At 46.9% G+C, this 20,698-nt stretch overlaps 1 protein-coding gene across 1 annotated transcript; it reads right to left on the reverse strand.

Moving 5' to 3' along the window:
- Positions 1 to 218: 218 nt before the first annotated feature.
- Positions 219 to 14,053, reverse strand: PLA2G10 (phospholipase A2 group X). Its single transcript, XM_059897093.1, has 4 exons — positions 13,855 to 14,053; positions 10,330 to 10,480; positions 8,471 to 8,577; positions 219 to 418 (listed from the first exon to the last, which is right to left on the reverse strand). The coding sequence occupies exons 1-4, from the start codon at positions 13,931 to 13,933 to the stop codon at positions 276 to 278; spliced, it is 480 nt and encodes a 159-aa protein (XP_059753076.1). The 5' UTR covers positions 13,934 to 14,053; the 3' UTR covers positions 219 to 275.
- Between the last annotated feature and the right edge of the window lie 6,645 nt (positions 14,054 to 20,698).

Consider the following 20,698-nt stretch of genomic DNA (forward strand, 5'->3'; position numbering starts at 1 on the left):
CTTTTCATAAAGGTTGAACCTCAAATGGTACCAAACCCAATACAGTCATAAATACAGTTGTGGTTTTATGAAATAGGCATGGGACTTTTGACATTAATCAAGCTGGAAACGAAACTGGCTCCAGCCCCAAGTTCCGGAACAGGAGTGAAAGCAAACACAAGGGTTTCAGCTTTAACAATTGGCCCCAGCTTCCTCCTGCAAAGAACTGAATAAGGCTGTTGATCTGCAAAAAGTTTTATTTCCTTGTGCAAAAAAGACATTTCAAGTCAGGCTAGTCAGTCACACTTGGGTGAGTCCTTCCCACACAAGAAACGGGGGTAAAGGAGGTACTTGAAGGTGTACTCAGTGTTGGCTAAACAGTAAGCAATCTCCCGGTCACACTTGCACATGAGTTCTTGGCATTTGTCCTCCACTGGTCCTGGAAGAAGTGGGAAAACTGAGGTTAGAGCAGGGACTTGCAGAGACTTGAAGATAAATGCAAGGGAAGCCAGTAAAGCTGGGGACAAGGAAGGGCATAAATTGTATCTGGGTGACACTTTGATAGTTCACCACGTGATCTCTCTTGTCATAACTCCCGAGGGAGGTGATGTTCAGCCCATTTTACAGAAAAGGAAATTGAAGTTGCCAGGGGAGTGTTTTCAGAGAGGAAGTCCAAAGTCCATATGCCCCTTTAGCTTCTCTTCTGCATCAGTATTACACTAGTGCATTTAAGGATCCATTTAGATAAGCAGTAGGTGCCTGGGAACCATCCAGGCTTTTTTTTTTTTTTTTTTTGGAATGCCTTCTCTGCTAGTTCCTAGCTGTGTGGTCTTACCCAAACTTTCTGAGCCAGGTCCTCATGTAGATGGGGGCACTATCCACTTTGCAGGTTTATTGGGAAGCATGGGTGAGAAAGCCTATGTAAAGTGCCCGGCAGGGGCTTGGCCCTACGCGTGTACTCCATCAATGTTGGTTCTACCTGCATTTCTCCGCCTTTTCTCTCCAGGTCTCTTTCAGATGCTCCTTCAAGAAAACAGTTTGTTCCCACAGCCAACATAATACTCAATGGTGAAAAGCTAAAAGACTTCCCTCTGAAATCTGGAACATGACAAGGATGCCCACTCTTGCCACTTCTATTCAACATAGTATTGGAAGTCCTAGCCACAGCAATCAGACAAGAAAAAGAAATAAAAGGTATCCAAATTGGAAAAGAAGAGGTAAAATGTCATTATATGCACATGACATGATACTGTATAAGTAAATAGTTTGTTTTAGATAACAATCGTATATTCCATCTCTTCCTTCCATCCTGGGCCTACCTTATACAGAGACGCAAAGGTTGCCACCCAAAGATAAATCTCCTTCTGCCTTGGGAATTCCACTGCTAGAGAGTCATTCCTTTGGGTTGGAAAGATTTTGTGATCTTCAAGTTGTATCTTATTAATCTAGAAGGTATAACAGCTATGGATATGTCATCTGCCTTTGACTGTGGGTTTTTAATTATCCACAAAATGGGGGGGAAAAAACCACCCACTATTAAATCTTTCCCAATTTCTTCCAGAGGCACAGTGAAGCATGAACTTTGGAGGTAGCCAGCTCGGCCATGGATATAGTTCCTTTGGACACATCACTTCATCCTTCCCAGGCTGTTTCCACAGGGGCCACATGAGGATACTAAAAGTACCTACTTCTAAGGGCTGTTGGGAGAATGAAAAGGGACCAAGTCAGTAAAATGCAGGGCATACAGCAGGTGCTTATGAGCTGCAGCTGACCTCCTTAAGCTGTCAGCCAATCTTTAAAGATCCCCTCTTAAAATGCACAAGTTCCATGGAGATCCTAGCAAGGTGAAGCATGAGACTCAGAAAATTCATCAGCTTCTCTCAGGGCAACACTCGGAGAGCTTGGCAGCACCAGGAGGGGACAGAGCGATGAGTGGGGGAGGGGTGGGGAATGTCAAGCAGGAGGCAGGGGACCCGGGACCCTCTGTAATGAGCTGAGTTGATTAAAGGTGTTTATCTGCATGACTGCACACAGGGTTTCCCAAACTCAGACCCATGGCAGCTTCAACATGCTAGCTTTAAATCCCCTTTATTTCTAACAGTAAGTCAATTATTAAATAAATTTTGATTTAATTATATTAAATGGTATTAAATTGCATTAAATAAATTCTATCACTGACATAAATGGAAAACCAAAATCTTATACCACAAATATAAGAAACTGACTAAAAAACAAAGAAAGCAAAAATAACAACAAAAACCAATGAAGATAAAGTCCTACTATAAAAGTCTAGTTAAATGCTGTTGCCCACCTGAAAGCTGTGAGCCCCCAAATTGGAGTGTCTTGGTTTAAAAAAAGAGGGAGATTAGCAAGTGTAGGAGAGGTTTACCCTCTCCAGCAGTCAGACTATCGTGCAATTGATACTTCCTCCTTGCCTAACTGGAAAAATTAACAAAGGACTGAAAGGGAAAATCTTTCTCCCTTAAATTCATTTATTAAGCTTCCCAGGGACTTACTTCCCTGGTGGTCCAGTGAGTAAGACACTAGGCTCCCAATGCAGGGGGCCCGGGTTTGATCCCTGGTCAGGGAACTAAGATCGCAAGCCACGCGGCACGGCGCAGCCCAGAAAAAAAAAAACTGCCTTGGTTATAATTCAGTAAATGGATAACAACAGAAAAAGTCAGGATGATGGGAGCTGGCGTTAACCGTGCAGTTATGCAGAGCCAGGCACTGGGCAAAGGGCTGGCTCTATGGTCCCCGTCTCACCCAGTCCTCTCAGGGCAGCGCCATTGGCACCCCAACCTTACAGAGGAAATATCCAGGAAGGGGTGTGGGGACTGGGCCCCAACTCAGCTCTGCCCGGCCCCAGGCCTCCTGGCTTGACTGCAGGAAGGGAGTAGGGTGTCAACTTGGGGCACTCGCCCACCCTTACAAATTCAAGTTTGTAACAGAGGATTGTTTTTTTTTTTTTTTTTTTTTTTAAATTTTATTTATTTATTTATTTGTTTGTTTATTTATGGCTGTGTTTGGTCTTCGTTTCTGTGCGAGGGCTTTCTCTAGTTGTGGCAAGCGGGGGCCACTCTTCATCACGGTGCATGGGCCTCTCACTATTGCGGCCTCTCGTGTTGCGGGGCACAGGCTCCAGACGCGCAGGCTCAGTAATTGTGGCTCACGGGCCTAGCCGCTCTGCGGCATGTGGGATCTTCCCAGACCAGGGCTCGAACCCATGTCACCTGCATTAGCAGGCAGATTCTCAACCACTGCGCCACCAGGGAAGCCCCCAGAGGATTGTTTAATAGAGCTTTTTTTTAAATTTTTATTTTATATTGGAGTATAGTTGATTTAGTTAGTTTAGTTAGTTAGTTGATTTTGTTAGTTTCAGGTGTACAGCAAGTGACTCAGTTATACATATATCTATTCTTTTAATAGAGTTTTAATGACATGGGAAACAGCTTATACTTAAGAGGAAAATAAGGGGTACAAAACACACTGCTATGTTTTTTATGTATTATGCACTCAAAAAAGACAAAACAACACCACCACCACCAGAAGGTTAATCAAATGGATGTCTGGGTAGTGTCAATGGGAGTTTTATTTCCCACCAAACTTTTACATTTTGTAATTTGAAACTCTTCTACTTTGAGCCATACGGTGCTTTCATTGTGGAAAAAGCGATCTCAATTAACCAAATTTGAAGGGCAGCTATTTCAAAGTTTAGTTTACATTATTTGCTAGACTTAAAATATCTATGCCACTCAGGGCTGAAAGGAGGTGGCCTGTGGGGACTTTGGTGGCCTTGCTCCTCCCTAATCTCTACCAGGTCTCCCTTTAGCCCCTCCCCAGCCTCTACAATAAACACCATTTACATTTTTTAAATGCTCTTGCCGAGTAAATACCCCTCCAGGACAAGTTCTCTAACCCCCTTTCAGGCTGCCCTCCAGTCCTTTCTACATATAAATTCTAAGGGCACCTCAGACACACCATTTGACCCAACAGTCCTAGGACTCCATGCTACAAAACCCTCTCACAAGTGCACAAAGACTTAGGGACAGCCATGGTCTCTGCAAAATAAAGTGCATTCGTGTTACTGGCCATTCTCAGTTGGGCCCCCCGGGGGCATTTGGCGGTGTCCGGAGACATCTTTGGTTGTCACGTGGGGGATGGGGGGTGCTACTGGCATCTGGTTGGTAGAGGCCAGGGACGCCGCTAAACTCTACAATGCCCAGGACGGCCCCCTCACCGGAGAACTGTCCAGCCCCAAATGTCCAAAGTGTCAAGGTGGAGACACTCTGCCATAGGTGATTGTCTGGCTTTAAAAGAATGAGGCTGACCCAGATGATCCAAGATGTCCAAGACACTATATTAAGTGAAAAAAATATACGTAGTGTGATCTGATCTTTGTTATTGTTTGTTTGTTTACACATGCACAAATCTGGAGGAAAAGATGCCAAACTTAACAGAAGTTAGTTAACTCTAATGAATGGAGTGTAACTTGCTACATTACAGTGTTTCTGGAATGTTTTAATTTTTCACAACAAAATTGGATTAGGTTTGAATCAGAAAAAGCATGTGGATGAATGGATGGACAGATAGATGGACAGACGGACAGATAGATACAAATAATATGTAAAAATTGGTAAATGAACCAGCTGGTGCAGGAGCCAGCCCTTCTGCCTGTAAAATTTCCATGGGCCGCTGCACAACAGAGACACGCACACCCTTGGAGCAACGTGACCTGGTGGGGTAGGGACTTCTGAGGAAAGAGCCATTGAATCCCCAGGGTTGCAACCGGAGGACAGCTGTCTAAGGACAGGGTGACTCGCATGAACACTCCAGCCAGTTCCCCTTCCCTCCCCCATCCACAAGCAAGTCCCCCAGCTCCACCTTCCAGCCAAACATGTCCAGAAGCACCCCCCTTCCACCACCTCCACTGCCACCACCTGCCCAAGCCACCTCTCACCCAGATCCCGGGGACAGCTTCATACAGGTGCCTGGCTTCCACCCTTGTTCCCTCCAGCATATGTTCCATGCAGCAGCCAAAAATGCAGTATGGTTAAAATGCAGATCAGATCATGTCCCTCCTCTGCTCAAAACCCTCCCTGGCTCTCCATCTCCCTCAGAGGAAAGCCTCCAATGCCTTGGGGGATCTGGCCCTCATCATTCTATTATCACCTACTACTCTCTCCCTGGGTGACTCTGCTCCAGCCTCACCCTCCTCCTTGTGCTCCTCAAACCACCCAGACATTCATCCCTACCTCAGGGCCTTTGCACTGGCTGTTCCCACCACCTCTTCCCACGGCTCCTTCATTCCCCAAGTCTCTGCTTCAATGGCATCTTGTCAGTGAGACCTTCTCTGACCCCTGAGCATTCTGGGGTGAGGATACATTTTTACTGAGGCAAAATTCCCATAACAAAATTTACCACTTTAAAGTGACAAGTCAGTGGTATTTAGTACATTCACAATGTTCTGCCACCATCCCCTCTATCTAGTTCCAAAACATTTTTATCAGCCCAAAAGAAACCCCATATTTATTAAGTCTCTCCACTCTCCAGAGTCCACTCTCCAGAGTCCCTGGTAACCACAAATATGTCTTCTGTCATCTGTGGATTTGCCTAGTCTGGACATTTCATATACATGGAATCATACAATGGGTGACCTTCTGTGTCTGGCTTTTTTTTACTGAGCTTCATGTTTTCAAGGTTCATCTATGTTGTAGTTTGTATAATACTTCACTGCTTTCTCTTCCGACACAGCACTTGTAAAAACAATTGGCATGGACGCTATTTACTGCTCTCCTCTTTTTAGACCACAGAGCCTTGCTTCTCTGTTTTGCCCAAAACCTAGCAGGGAGCCTGGCACAGAGTAGATTCTCAATAATAATTTTTGGGAGAATACAGAAAAGCCATACATTGTTTCTGATTCTTATACAAACCCAGCACCAGAGTTTTATTATTCCCATTTTACAGATGAGGAAAGTGAGGCTCAGAGGGATTTAGTAACTTGTCCAAGGCCACAGAGCTGACCCAATGCCTATGCCTCCTTTGTGCTCCCACCCTTTTCCCTGAGCAAGAAAGATCCTTTCAAAAGCAAGGCTGGGTCTCACTGCCCATGACCTCAGGAGCCCAACAGCTTCATATTATTCAAGAATAATAAAAACTGAAGAGGAAACCTAGCTCCCAAGGGTTAAGTTTAAAATAAAGGCCTGCCAGTAAATATTATTATATGCTTAACATTTAAAAAATATATATTTGTCAGGCCCATAAATGGAAAATGGGCCACACCTGTAATTAAGCAAACAACTATGTTCAGAATGTCTCCAAACAGAATAAGACTATTTTTAGCAAAAAAAAAAATGCATAATAGATATTTTGGTTCTCTTCGTTTGGTTCAGGGAGGGCAGCTCTGTAAACAGTCACAGACTCCACCAGCAGACACACCAATAAATATTTTACAAACATCATTTTTACATGGATAGGGGCAAGCAGAACATGCAGATTGAAGGAAGAAGAGAAAGGTCTTTAACACATTTCCCATTCAAGGCCCACTTCTCCTCTCCACCCACAGTGGAAGGGGGCAGTCTGGGGACAGGGAATATGCCCAGAAGTGGGCTTATCACCACCATGTTAAGCAAGGCACTTCTTTTCCTGGGCTTCATTTTCCCCAATTCTAAGTGAGAGGGTTGGATGAGATGATGTCTGGGGCATTTTCAGTCCTTGATGTTATGTCTCCATATTAATTCAGTTTTGCTCTGTGCCAACTCCTAATTCAGACTCAGAAGATACAGCTGAGAATCCATGCATATCTAAGAACATCCTTCTACGTAACCCTTAGGATAGCCTCCTTCCCTCTAGAGGAGAACAAGTCTGCAGAAGCTGAGGTTTTAGTGGAGAATCACACCAGATCCTCAGTTCTCTCAGGTGGAGGTAGTTGGGGGTCAGAGAGAGGTTCAGATAAGGATGAGGGATGGAGAAGAGGGTAGGGAAGAAAGTAACAACTTCCATCCAATTTGGTTATCACGTTATAAACCGTTTTTCATCTTTGCAACACCCATCTTCCAGGTAAGGAAACAGGCTCAGAGACATCACTGATCTAAGAGCCAAGTGATTTTCAACAAGAGTACCAAGACAGGGCTTCCCTGGTGGCACAGTGGTTAAGAATCTGCCTGCCAATGCAGGGGACACGGGTTCAAGCCCTGGCCCAGGAAGATCGCACGTGCTGCAGAGCAACTAAGCCCGTCCGCCACAACTCCTGAGCCTGTGCTCTAGAGCCCGCGAGCCACAACTACTGAAGCCCGCGCGCCTAGAGCCCGTGCTCTGCAACAAGAGAAGCCACTGCAATGAGAAGCCTGCGCACCACAAGGAAGAGTAGCCCCCGCTCGCCGCAACTAGAGAAAGTGCAGCAACGGAGACCCAACGCAGCCATAAATAAGTTAATTAATTAATTAATTTAAAAAATGATATGGAGCAAGTTAACAATAGTTTAAAAAAAAAGAAGTGGCCGGTCATGTAAAATGTACAGTGATATCAGATTACATTACAATTATCCTCATTAGATACACGCTGCTTGTGGTTAAAGATAGATGATAGATAGACAGATAGATAAACAGATAGATAGATAAAGAAGAATTTTTTTAAGGCCAGAATTAAATTTAGGAATAGAACGGTTTTTGAATAACGTTATAAGCCAGAAACCTACTCTCTTGGTTAAAAAGGACCAGCAAGTGACCCAGGGATGTTTTAGCTAACGTAACACCAAACTGAGACTTTCTCCTAATTTCACAAAATTAGAGGGATTAAAAGAAAATTGAAAGAGAAATTACTTTCTCTTGGGGGGTTCAGGGTTACACAGAACTGTCTTCTTGTCCTTCCCCAAATCCTGTGCTCAGTGAAATAGTGCCTGGTCATCTTCACCAGAGGTTCTGTGTTGGGTCATTTCTTCACCAGACATTTAATGACATCTACTAGGCATGAAGCACAGTGACACTGTCACTTCATCCTTATAATAGGCCGGCTTGATTGCCACCCCCAGTTTACCAATGAGGAAACTGAGGCCCTGAGAGATCAGGGCTTGGCAACGTCACAGAATCTGAATCATGGACTAAGCTGTTGACCAGAGGCCAGGGTTTGCAAACTCAGACGTCCCCTGGGAAAGGCAGTGCTAACGAGCGAAGCAAAGGGGATACATCAGACCCAGGTGTACTCTTCATTTTGACAAATAAATGGGCTCACCATTCCCATTTTTCTTGAAGCATTCAGCCTTTTGACCTACCTTCTGTTTTCCTGGGTCTGATAGAAATATTCCTTTTCCATAACAAAATCAACAGCACAGGAGAAATGAACTATAGTAATTGACACTTGGCCTCAATGTCAGGCAGACAATAGGGCATGGTGGAGACTGGGGCAGATGGGGAGAGATGGGCCCTGCCTATACTTGGAAGTCCCTCTATGCTCCAGCCAGTGGTTGCTACTGGGTCTGATGCTGGGAACTCACCACACAGGATGTGCTGATTGACACACTGCCAGGAATAGCGCCCCATCTTGGGACTGCAGCCAGCATCCTCGGCACGTTTGTAGCAGCAGTCGTGGGAATGACAGCACCTGTGGGTGGCAGACAGGCAGACCGGCAGGTGGGTGAAGGCAGGGATGCTCTCTTGGCCATCCTCCAGGACTACGGGCGAGTGAGGACCCACAGGGGGACAGCATCTCCTGGTCCAAGCCTTCTCCCTGAGAATCCCCATCCTGGGAAATAATTCCACCAACCCCAGTGTGTCCTGCGCTGCCTCCATCCCTCTGCCACACTCGAGCCTGGCCCCTGCCTGCCTCACTCTGAGTCTTCGAGCTCCAGCCACAGTGGTCTCTTCTCTGTTCCTGGAGCGAGCCACACCCTCCCCACCTCCTGACTTTGCCCACACTCTGCCCCCTGCCTGGGAGAACTTCATGCCCACTCTTCCTGCTCTAGGTCTCAGCCCAAGTACCCACCCCCACCCCCAGGATGCCATCCAGATCCCACATCTCCCCAGGCTCTGACAGTCTCCTGATCACACCCTCTCCTAAGCCCAGGTTCCTTCCCTCCGGGCAGGTTTATGACGAGACCCTAATTAGGGAGAAGACGGACTAGCAGCTGTCCTCCCTGACCAGACCTCTGTGAGGGCGGGGCCCTTTCTGTCCTGCTCCCCACAATGTCACCGGTGTCCAGCCTGCCACGTAAGAGCACCTCGAAAGCAATAGTAATCATAGTAATAACATACAAATTCCCTGAGAAACACCCACCAATGTCTGTAAACTCATCCATCATGCAATCATCCACTGCTCTTGCTTCCATCCAGCCAGCAGCCCCACCCTGCGCTGAGCCCTCAGTAGGGTCTGGCAGGGAGAGGTCAGCCAGATTCCACTCTGCCCTCAAGGAGTTCCCAGTCTGGCCGGGAGAGGCAGACAAGCCACCAGATGCCACGTGTGTGGCGAGAAGTGCTGGGATGTGGGGTAAGGAGAGGGGCTTCTGGGAGCCAGAGAAGTGCCAGGCCCAGGTGGGCTGCAGGGAAGGCTTCCTAGAGGAGGTGAGGCCTGGGCTGCACCTGGAAAGATGTGCAGGAACTAGACAACCAGAGTGTGGGAGGGAGGGCAGGGCCCACGGCAGGAGCCTCCAAGGGGCGAGGCTGGATAAAGACGTGTCAGTGGCAGCTACATCCTCCGAGCTCCGGAAGAGACAGTCACATTCCACGTCCCCGCCCCTCACCAGCACTAAGTGGAAGTGGTGAGTGGCTGCGTCTCTTTAAGCCTCAGGGACCTCATCTGTAAAACGAGGATCACCATCATACCTGCCTCCGCGGATGGCTGTGGCCCTGAGGGCAAATGAGAGGAAGTCGTGGCAAGATCCAAGCCCACAGCCTCGCACAGAACAGGCCCTTCTCACACAGCAGCAGAGGGCAGTGATCGGGGGTGTGAATCTAGCCAGGCTGCCTGGGTTCAAATCCCAGGCCCCACCCCTCACTCTCTATGTGGCCCCAGGCAAGTTGATCTCTCTGCCTCACTTTCCTTATCTCTGAAATGGGGTTTTGTGAGGACTCAAAGGGGTTCTCAGAACAGTTCTGATGCATAATAAGTCTGATCAATGATGTGCAATTTTTTTCAGCTAACATGATCAATCAGTCCATGGCCAGACTGGGGGGCAGCTGGCATCACAGTTTGGCCTCATTGGCCGTGTTGCCCAGGAGGCCCTCTGCCTGCAAGTAGTATCGCATGCTGGGATCTTCCTAGTCCAAACCCCAACCTCGTTTTTAGGTATTTCCTCATAGGAGATATTTCCTTAATGACCCCAGGGGGTGGGATCTTCTGGCCCCAGCGTGCACTCACCAGTCAATGGCATCCCTGGGCTGGCCATGGCCACCCAGGCCACAATAGCAGCCGTAGTTCATGTAGGCCATGGCGGTGCGGGTGCCAGCACAGCGCACAGTCCCTGCCAGTTCTATGAGCCCACGTCGGTGCACATGTGACCTCTGGGAAGCTGGGGTGGGTAGGGGGAGACAAAGGTTAGAGGCGGCAGGTGGGGGCTGCCCTGGCCCTGGGGAAGGGCACCAGCCTGAAAAGGGCCTGGATGACTATCTCAGTTTGAATCCTGCTTCTTATTCCTAGCTGTGTGACCTTGGACAGCTCAACCTCTCTGTGCCTTGGTTTCTTCATTTGTAAAACAGGGGAATAAAGGGATCTCACTCCCAAGAACGGAATGAGATCATGCATGTAAAGCACCCGGCACACAATGAGCTCTAACTATTGTTATCAATATATTCAAGGCAGCCATGAAGGAGAAAACAGGTCACAGAGCCACAGCATCTGAAAAAACTCACACCTCTGGGCCTTTGCACAGGCTGTTCCCTCTTCCTGGAATGCCCTGATTCCCAATCCTTTGCCCTTATCAACTCCAGACAGAGTCAGATTGCAAGTCGTGCATCAAATGTCTGTCCAGTTGCCTGTGCTGGGCACTGGACATCAGAAATGAGCTGAACAGAGTCCCTGCCATCAAGGCGGGCTCCTCTGCGGGGGCTTCCCTCTCCCTGGGTCTCCACTGCCCCCACCCCTGCCCTCCAGACTCTGGCTCAGGGCCCTTTGCATCTCTTTTTTTTTTTTTTTTTTGCATCTCTTATTTTCACTGCCCGGCACAGCTTCCTCCCACACGGGGAGGCCCTGTGGCCACATCCCAGCCATTTTTCTGGATCCCCCATGTGGCTGTGACACATAGCAGTACATAGCTGGTGCGACAGGAACCCCTGCATCTCACATGGAAGAAAGAGGAGGCCCAGGTGGAAAGGACAACCCTAAAGTCACACAGCCCACAAGAACCTGACCTGACTGGGGGCTTCTGACTCCCAATCCAGTGCTCCTTCCTCCTTGCCCAATAGCAGCAGAGGAGGGAGCCCTGCCAGGGTGACAGAGCTGAGGGGCATCAAGGGGTCCACTGCTCGGGGTAAGGGACCTCCAAACCTGCTGTGAGCTGGGCATCAGAGAATCCCAGAGCCACTCCTTCTTCTGGTGAGGGCCATGAGTCCACTCTGATGTTTAGTCAAAAAACACAATCAGAGCCACAGTAAGGAGATGCTATCACTGGGCCCTCGCCCTGCACCGGGCACTGTGCTCCGCAATTTATAGGCGACATCTGTTGTCAACTTCCTTGTCTCGTGGGTGGCTAGTCTCCCATTTACAGATGGGGAGACTGAGGCTACGAGAAGCAAAAGGACCCATCCCAGGTCTTAGAGCTGGTGAGCTGCTGAGCAGAAACTCGTGCCCAGGCCGGCCTGATTTCTGGGAGCCCGCTCTCTGCCCACTGCTCCAGGACTGAGGATCCAGAGGAGATTTTTGCATTGCCTTTAATCATCATGTCTTTTTATCTAGAACAAGAATTTATCATGCTGACTTTTTTGAAGAGTCCAAACCAAAATTCAATTTTTTTTTTTTTTTTTTTTGGCTGTGCCACGTGGCTTGTGGGATCTTGGTTCCCCGACCAGGGATAAAACTGGTGCCCCCAGCAGTGGAAACTCGGAGTCCTAACCACTGGACCACCAGAGAATTCCCTCAATTTTGTCTTTTTCTCAGTGGGAAAAGGAGCATATTCACGTAGGGGACTGGAGATAAGTTAAATAGAAACAAAATGTAAAAACGAGTTTAGAGTTAAAAGCTTTGCCTTCCTCTCTGGATGACCTGTCCTCGCTCTCACAGGACTTCCTGAGCGCTGCTCCCAGTTGCCCACACCTCTGCCTGAAACCTCCCCAGGCTCCCGTCCCCCTCCAGGTAAAGCTCAGGGTCCTCACTGATCAGGGGCCCTGCAGAGGCTGACCCTCCCCTCGCTCCAGTGCCCTCTCTCAACGTGCCCCACATGGACCCCACTCATCATGTCCTGTTCCTCCAGTTAAACTGCCTGTCACATACACCCCACGCTGCAAATGCCCTCACCCCATCCTCACCCAGCTCACCCATCACCTCCTTCTAGAATCTGCTTCACCCCCATGTGACCACAGGGGCCCTTGTCACGCTGTGCCACTGTCTGCTCATGGGCGTGACCCTTCAGCCTGGACAGATCTCTGCCACAGGCAGCCTCGGATCCCCTGGCATGCAGTGGGCTTTCAGAAAAGCTTCCTTGATCCCTGGATCCACCAAGCCCCATGGAACACTCCCAGTGTAAGCACATCTGGGGACTTCCCTGGCGGTCCAGTGGTTAAGACTCTGCGCTGCCATTGCAGGGGCGTGGGTTCCATCCCTGGTCAGGGAACTAAGATCCCGCGTGCCACGTGGCACAGCCAAAAATAAATAAAATAGAATAAAAACTTGAAAAAAAAAAAAAAAGCACATCTGACAGGACCCCAGTTCCAAACCCACACCCCAAAGCTGTCCCCAGAGGTCCCCCCACCCTGACCTGACCCCCACTCTGTCATCTCAGGGTCCTGGACTCAGCCCTAGGGAGAACCAGGCATGGGTGGACACCCAGCACTCGATGTGTAACCAAGGCAAACATTCCCTCCCTGCCAGCTTAGGTGGGGCAGGTCATTCTGGGGGCTGTTTGCTGTGTCTGCCCACAACAGCCTCTGCTGGGAGTGCCAAGGCTGTCCAGGCTTCCTGTGGGCCTGAGGGTGTGTGTGTGTTTGTGTGTGTGTGCTTCTCTCTGTATGTGTGTCCATAAGGGGCTGTCTCGGTATCCCTGAGTGCGGGTGTGTGGGTGTGTGCGTTTCCCTCGGGGTGTCTTTGCCTGTGTCTGTGTATGAGCCTGTCCGTGAGCCCAGCACCTGAGTGCCCAGATGAGGCTGGGGGCGTTCTGTGCTTGTGTGTCTCTGTGCTTGTGGCGTCCACATATGTCCCTGTGGGTAATATGCCAAGGGGACCTAGCCAAGGGTGACGTCCAGGGGTGGTTGAGAAGGGGACATTGCGTTCTTCCCCAACCCCAGGTAGGGCTGGGCCCCTTCTTCTCTTGCTCCTTTCAGCCTCTCATGTCCCCCTGGTGGTCCTACTGCAGACCCCAGGGATAGGCGGAGTGAAGGCTCAGTTCACAGGACACCAGTCCAGGTGGATGGGGAGGTCTGGTCACTGGAGAGGGTGCCAGTGAGTGGAGAGGTTTTGGGGGAGAGCACTGAGGCCCTGGGTAAGCACTGGGCTAGTTCTGGGTCCCTGGAAGCAGTGAAGGAGGGGGCTGTAGGGGAGGACGGGGGTGGGGGACAGGGCTCCCAGGAAGCTGGGAAGCAACGTGTGGGCGGGCCACAGAAAGGAGGGCTGGGGGTTGTAGGGCTCCTGGGTCCCCCGGGAAGGCTGGGGAGGCAGGGCTCCTGGCACCCTGGGGAGGACTGGAGGAGCCCCGGGAACTCCTGGGTCCTTGGAGGGGGCCCATCCCTCACTCACCTGAGCTGAGCCCGAGTCCGGGTCCCAGTAGCAGCAGCAGCGACAGCCCTACTGGCGGGCACAAAGGCAGTGGACCCATCGGAGGGCGGCAGGAGTGGGGCGGTCTGGCGGGCCAGTGTAGTCCCCGAGCCGGCCGAACCCCCTCCCCGACGCCCCGCGCGGCCCCGCCCCCGGTCTCACTCTCTCGCGGGCCGGGCGGAGCCGCCAGGGGCGGCACGTGGGGCGGTGCTGGGAGGCCGTCGGGACCTCTGCATCTTGATCACCGAAAGGGGGCCGGGCCCGCGGGGGCGAATCCGGCCCCGGGATGTCTCGGATTGGGGATTGCGGAGAATTACGGAGGAAAGGAGTTGAGCACAGGTCGGGTCGCGGAGTAAATGCGAGGTACTCGGTATTATCATTACCTGCGGGCAGCTCCCAGAGCTCACCTGGGCGTCCGACTGGAGGAGACTTGGGGGAGAGGGAGGGACTGGAACGCTCTTTAAAACTTTAAATGTGGGAAGCCTGGCGTCCCTGATTCCCCTGAAACCAGCTCTCCCGAGGGGGGCAAAGACTTGCTCAACGTCACAGAGTGAGTTCTGGTAAAAGACAGCGCAACAGGGGTGGGAAAGGGGAGTGAAGCTGCAGCTGCGTCTGAGCAAGCCCCCCACTCCCCTCCCTCCCCTCCTCAGGCCCTTCATCTGGTCGAGGGCAACAAGGCCTCTGAGGGACCTTGTGAGGCCGGGAAGAGGTACACAGCAGGTGCTCAGTATCAAAAAGAGATGACAGTCGTGGCACACATCTGTCCCCCTTTGTCCCTGGTGCTACCCTACCCAATTAGTCATAACTACTTCTGAGAGTGGAACCCTAGACCCCTCCCCATCCCCACTGCCAAGCCCTCCTAAAGATACTGGCACCTAAGTGGACGTCACATCTCACCTGCTACAGTGTGCTGAGGGCATCAGGTGCATGATCTTATCACAACCTCAGACCCCTGGTGTCCCCATTTTCACAGGAAGAGACTGAGGCTCAGAGAAGCTAAGAACCAAGAAGCAGGGGAACCCAGACTCAAATTCATTTCTACATGGTGCCAAACCCCTGTCTGCCTCCTATGAAAACCTGCGGCATCAGGGCATCCGTGTGCCACACTCAGGTTACTCTCTCCCCACAGGAGTGAGCTCCTCAAGGCAAGACCTAGGTCTCTCCTCTTGAACGCCCAGCACTGGCTTGCCTGGCACAAAACAGGTATCCAATTAAGGCTTGTCCAAACAGATTATGGGTTTCAGACTCTCCAAAACATGGGGTAAAAACCATTTTCTTTCTTCTGAAGGTCTCCATGGGCAACAGGGGATAAAATATCCCACATAAATCTAGGGAGACTTTTTTTTTATGAATCAGAAAAGCAATTTAGTGTCAATAATGTATTAATCCGGGGACTTCCCTGGTGGCACAGTGGTTAAGAATCCTCCTGCCAATGCAGTGGACACGGGTTCGATCCCTGGTCCGGGAAGATCCCGCATGCCGTGGAGCAACTAAGCCCATGCGCCACAACTACTGAGCCTGTGCTCTAGAGCCCGCGAGCCACAACTACTGAGCCTGCGTGCCACAACTACTGAAGCCTGCGTGCCTAGAGCCCGTGCTCCGCAACAAGAGAAGCCACCGCAATGAGAAGCCCGCGCACCGCAACGGAGAGTAGCCCCCGCTCGCTGCAACTAGAGGAAGCCCGCGCACCGCAACGGAGAGTAGACCCCACTCGCCACAGCTAGAGAAAGCCCGTGCGCAGCAACGCAGACCCAAAACAGCCGAAAATAAATACATTTTTTTTAAATGTGTTAATCTGGTTGATGAAGAGTCCATACCTCGCACTGCCCTCCTTCAAATGCGAAGATGCTGCTGTGTCTGTCTCACCTCTGCAAGGCTTTGTGCCTGAGATCCTCTTCTGGTTTAGGGAGAAAGACTTTTGCTTTCAGGGAGTTCCCAATCACTATGCATGGAGGAAAACTCATTTATACTGATGGGTCCATTATAATTAAGAAGTCAGGAAATCTGTTCTCAATATTGGAACTTTTGTACCCCAAACTACTGCTTTAACTGGTTATCCTCAATCATCTGCAAAGCTCATTTATGCAGAATAATTTGTTCCCAAATATGTTAAATAATTGGAGCATTGAGACCATCACCAAATATACTAATGACCTACTCTCTCCTTAATTAACATATTTAAAATAATCTAAATTATAAGTCTAGTCCAGAGGTGCCTCCGTTGAATGTGCTGAGAGATGAGGGGAAATGACACAATGTGAATGGAGCCAAATCATCTCACTTCCTAAGGGTGAGTTAAGCATATCAGTTAACTGTGTCCTAGTGTTGGTCTCAGTCTAACTACATCTTCAGTTTTCATCCTGGTCTATGACAAAAGGTTGCTACAATATTTGGTGAGTAAAATGATTTCTTCTAGGTGATCGAAGTGGGTGCTCTTCTATGATTAGAAGATAAAATAACTCTATACATACAGTGGAGCATGTGAATCTATGCACATGCTCCAGCTTTTGAGACCACAAATAATAGAGCAGTGAATTCTGATACAGACCAGCACACCCTCTAACCCAGCAACCCATTTCTAGGGAATAGCTCTAAGAAAATAAACTCCTCAGACAAGATTTATACACAAAGTTGTTCCTTAACAAAGAGCACAAACCTAGAAACAACCTAAATATACAACAATTAAAAGGTAGTTAAATTATGAAATTTTCATATGGTAGAATATGCATTCATTCTAATATAGAGTGTTTTTGAAGAATATTTAATGGTCATTTTAAAATACTTTAAAAAGCAGAAATTTACAGTATAATACTGCCTTTATACTTACAGATCATACAACAGAGAGAGAGCCATATATAAACATATCTATATGCATATACCCACTACACATGCTTACATGGGGCTGTCTCTGGAACAAGCAGAAGAGTGAAGAAGAAAAATCTGGAAAATGAATGAAGCATATTGAAATGGTTACTGGTTATCTTCTGTTGGTGGAATTGCATGATTCTTATTTTTATCTTGTATCTTTATTTTCAAAATTTCTATGAGAACCTAAACTCTTGTGATTCAGAGAAAAAAATTAAAATTAAAACAAAATCATATTAATAAACTGTAATTCAATAAAGCTTGTCTATTGAAAAATTATCTTGATATTATTCTGAAAACTCAGAGACACAGATATAAGGATAAAGATACCCATCCGTTTTGGGTTTCTGTTTTGCAGTTTTTGAAAAAACTTTGTATCCCTGTGGTTACCAGGGGCTGCAGGGAAGAAGAGGGGAGCTGTTGTTTAATGAGTACAGAGTAAAAAAATATGCATTTACCTCTTGATTCAGGAATCCCATTCTAAGAATCTATCACAAAAATATACTGGCAAAAAAATGAAATGGCATATGCTCAAGGCTATTCATTTTAACAGTTTTATAACAGCAAAGTAATGGAAAAAACATAAATGCCTATCAATAGGGGAATAAATAGGGTACAACCTTACAATTTTAATAAGTTTTCATCAGAAACAGTACCTTAATTGAAGTAGAGTTAATATACAATATTATGTAAGTTACAGGTGTATAATATAGTGATTCACAATTTTTAAAGGTTATACTTTATTTATAGTTATTATAAAATATTGGCTATAGTCTCCATATTGTACAATATATACTTGTAAATTATTTTATACATAATAGTTTGTACCTCTTAATCCCCTATCCCTATATTGCTCCTCCCCCCTTCCCTCTCCCCACTGGTAACCACCAGTTTGTTCTCCATATCTGTGAGTCTGTTTCTTTTTTGTTATATTCACTAGTTTGTTGTATTTTTTAGATTCCACATATAAGCGATATCATACAGATCCTGAATAGCCAAAACAATCTTGAGAAACAAGAACAGAGCTGAAGGAATTATGCTCCCTGACTTCAGACTATGCTTCAAAGCTACAGTAATCAAAACAGTACGGTACTGGCACAAAAACAGACACATAGATCAATGGAACAGAATAGAGAGCCCAGAAATAAACCCATGCATTCATGGTCAATTAATCTACAACAAAGGAGGCAAGAATATGCAATGGAGAAAAGACAGTCTCTTTAATAAATGGTGCTCTGGAAAACTGTACAGATACCTGTAAAGGAATGAAATTAGAGCATTCTCTAAGACCATATACAAAAATAAACTCAAAATGGATTAAATACCTAAATTAAAACTGAAAACCATAAACCTCCTAGAGGAAAACACAGGCAGAACACTCTTTGACATAAATCGTAGCAATATTCTTTTGGATTTGTCTCCTAAAGCAATAAGGAGCAATAAGGAAATAAAACCAAAAATAAGCAAATGGGACCTACTTAAACTTAAAAGCTTTTGCACAGCAAAGGAAACCATAAACAAAACAAAATGACAACATACTGAATGGGAGAAAATATTTGCAAATATATGACCAATAAGGGGCTAATATTCAACATATGTAAACAGCTCATACAACTCAACATCAAAAAACAAACAACCTGATTTAAAAATAGGCAGAAGAAATGGATAGACATGTTTCCAAAGAGGAAATGCAGATGGCCAACAGGCACATGAAAATATGCTCAACATTGCTAATCATCAGGGAATGCAAATCAAAACTGCAATGAGATATCACCTCACACCTGTCAGAACGGCTATCATCAAAAAGAACACAAATAACAAATGTTGGTGAGGATGTGGAGAAAAGGGAACCCTCATTCACTGTTGGTGGGGATGTAAATTGGGGCAGTTACTATGGAAAACAGTGTGGAGGTTTCTCAAAAAACTAAAAATAGAACTACCATATGACCCAGAATTTCCACTCCTGGGTATATATCGAAAAATCAAACAAAAACAAAAACACTAATTCAAAAAGATACCTGCACCCCAATGTTCATAGCAGCATTATTTACGATTGCCAAGATATGGAGGCAACCTAAGTGTCCATCACAGATGAATGGATAAAGAAGATGTGGTATATATACAACGGAATAGTGCTCAGCCCTATATATACAATGGAATGAAGTTTTGCCATTTGCAGCAACATGGATGGCATTGGAGTGTATTATGCTAAGTGAAATAAGTCAGACAGAGAAAGACAAATACTGTAAGAAGCAGTACAGTTTTAACGGGAAAGAACTCTGCATATAGCTATGAGTGATCACCAGGATATACTGTCAAGTGAAAAAAAGCAAGGTGTAAAAGAGTATGTATAGTAGGACCTGTTTTGTTTAAGGGGAAAGGCTATAAATATATCTACATATGAATTTTTCTATATATAAGAGTAACAATGGAAAGATGAAACTGAGTCCCCCTGAAACCAAGTTCCTTTACTGAGTTTATGATTAATCTCTCTATCCAAAACTTTATTCCCTTTCTTGTCCCCTCTGCCCTCAATCCTGTGCTAACTGAACACTAATCAACCAGAGTCAGATGACTAAAATTGCTGTTGTCAATAACATGGCTAATGACTAAAATTGCTCTCATAGATGTCATCATTAACGTTGTTTCTCCAGGGCCAGATGAGCTCACAGACCCCAGAGCCATGAACCATCTGGCCAGAGAACTGTAAACCAGAGATATCCTGACTTCCAAAAAATGAATAAGAAATGTCACAGAAACATTATAAGACAGTGATTAATCCCAGCCTCTTTGTTCTTCCCCTTAAAAAAACCCTAACTCAAAGACCAAATTAGAGTGGATCTGAAGCTTGTTGCCCATTCCCTTGCTTGGCACCCTGCAATTAACAGTGCACTTTCCTTCACATCCCCGTGTCAGTAGACTGGCTTTGCTGCTTGTTGGGCAAGTGGACCAAGTTCGGTTCGGTAACAGTTTTGGTGATCATGAAAGCATCTCGCCCATGGCACATCAACCCCTGGCCAGTGGTGGCTCTTGGGATCCTGCCCAGCAGTTGCCTGAGCACCCTTGTCTCAGGACCTGCCCCGAGTGTTTGCCGCTAACAGGGTGTCATTGGGCCACAGCACTTTTGGTTTTGTGGTGAAAGAAACAAGGCATTGGCTGATTGAGACGTCTCTGGTAAGTAGTGGAGCTTGTGTGTGACAACATCAGGGTATTCTTCCCTATTGCATTTGGCTTCATCTTTGGCGAGGCATTGGTCGGAATTTTCCCTTTTGTATTAGGGACCTGTGACCCTGATAAACTACTTTGCATTGGTCTGTTTGCTTGCTTTATATTTGACAACACCAGCCTTGAACAAATAATAGTTAGGTAACCAGAGTTTTTTTCTGTTCCATCTTGCAGTCCCCTAGAGTGTATTTGCAGAAATGGGAAATTTTTACTTATGAAAATGAAAAAAATGGTATTTTATTGTAACACTACTTAACGTCAGTACTCCTTAAAATCTAGAGAACAATGGCCCTTAATGGCTCTCTAAATTATAACACCGTCTGTCAACTAGAACTGTTTTGTAAAAGGGAAGGAAAAAGAGATGAAATTCCTTACGTATAAGCTTTTATGCTATTGTATAAGAGTGAGCCTTTTGGAATTGGTTTGGTTTTATCTTGTGTGTGTGTGTGTGTGTGTGTGTGAGTGTTTACTTGTGTTAAAGAAGGTGCACTATTCTATTTGACAAGCATGGGGAAGAAGTGTTCATTTCCTAAAAATATCCCTTTAGGATGGTTCCTATAAAATTGGACAACCTTTAGTTCTGGTTCCAAGACTAAAGCCCAAAAGATAATTCTTTGTAACACCACATGGCCACAATATTTTTTAGACTGGAGAAAAATGCCCAAGGTGAGGTTCATTTGACAATCCAAAACTGATTTTTCCAGCTTGTTGAAACATCTCTTCAGAATTCTGACCC

The sequence above is a fragment of the Balaenoptera ricei genome, chromosome 15 (genome assembly GCF_028023285.1).
Source record: "Balaenoptera ricei isolate mBalRic1 chromosome 15, mBalRic1.hap2, whole genome shotgun sequence".
Lineage (NCBI taxonomy): Eukaryota > Metazoa > Chordata > Mammalia > Artiodactyla > Balaenopteridae > Balaenoptera > Balaenoptera ricei.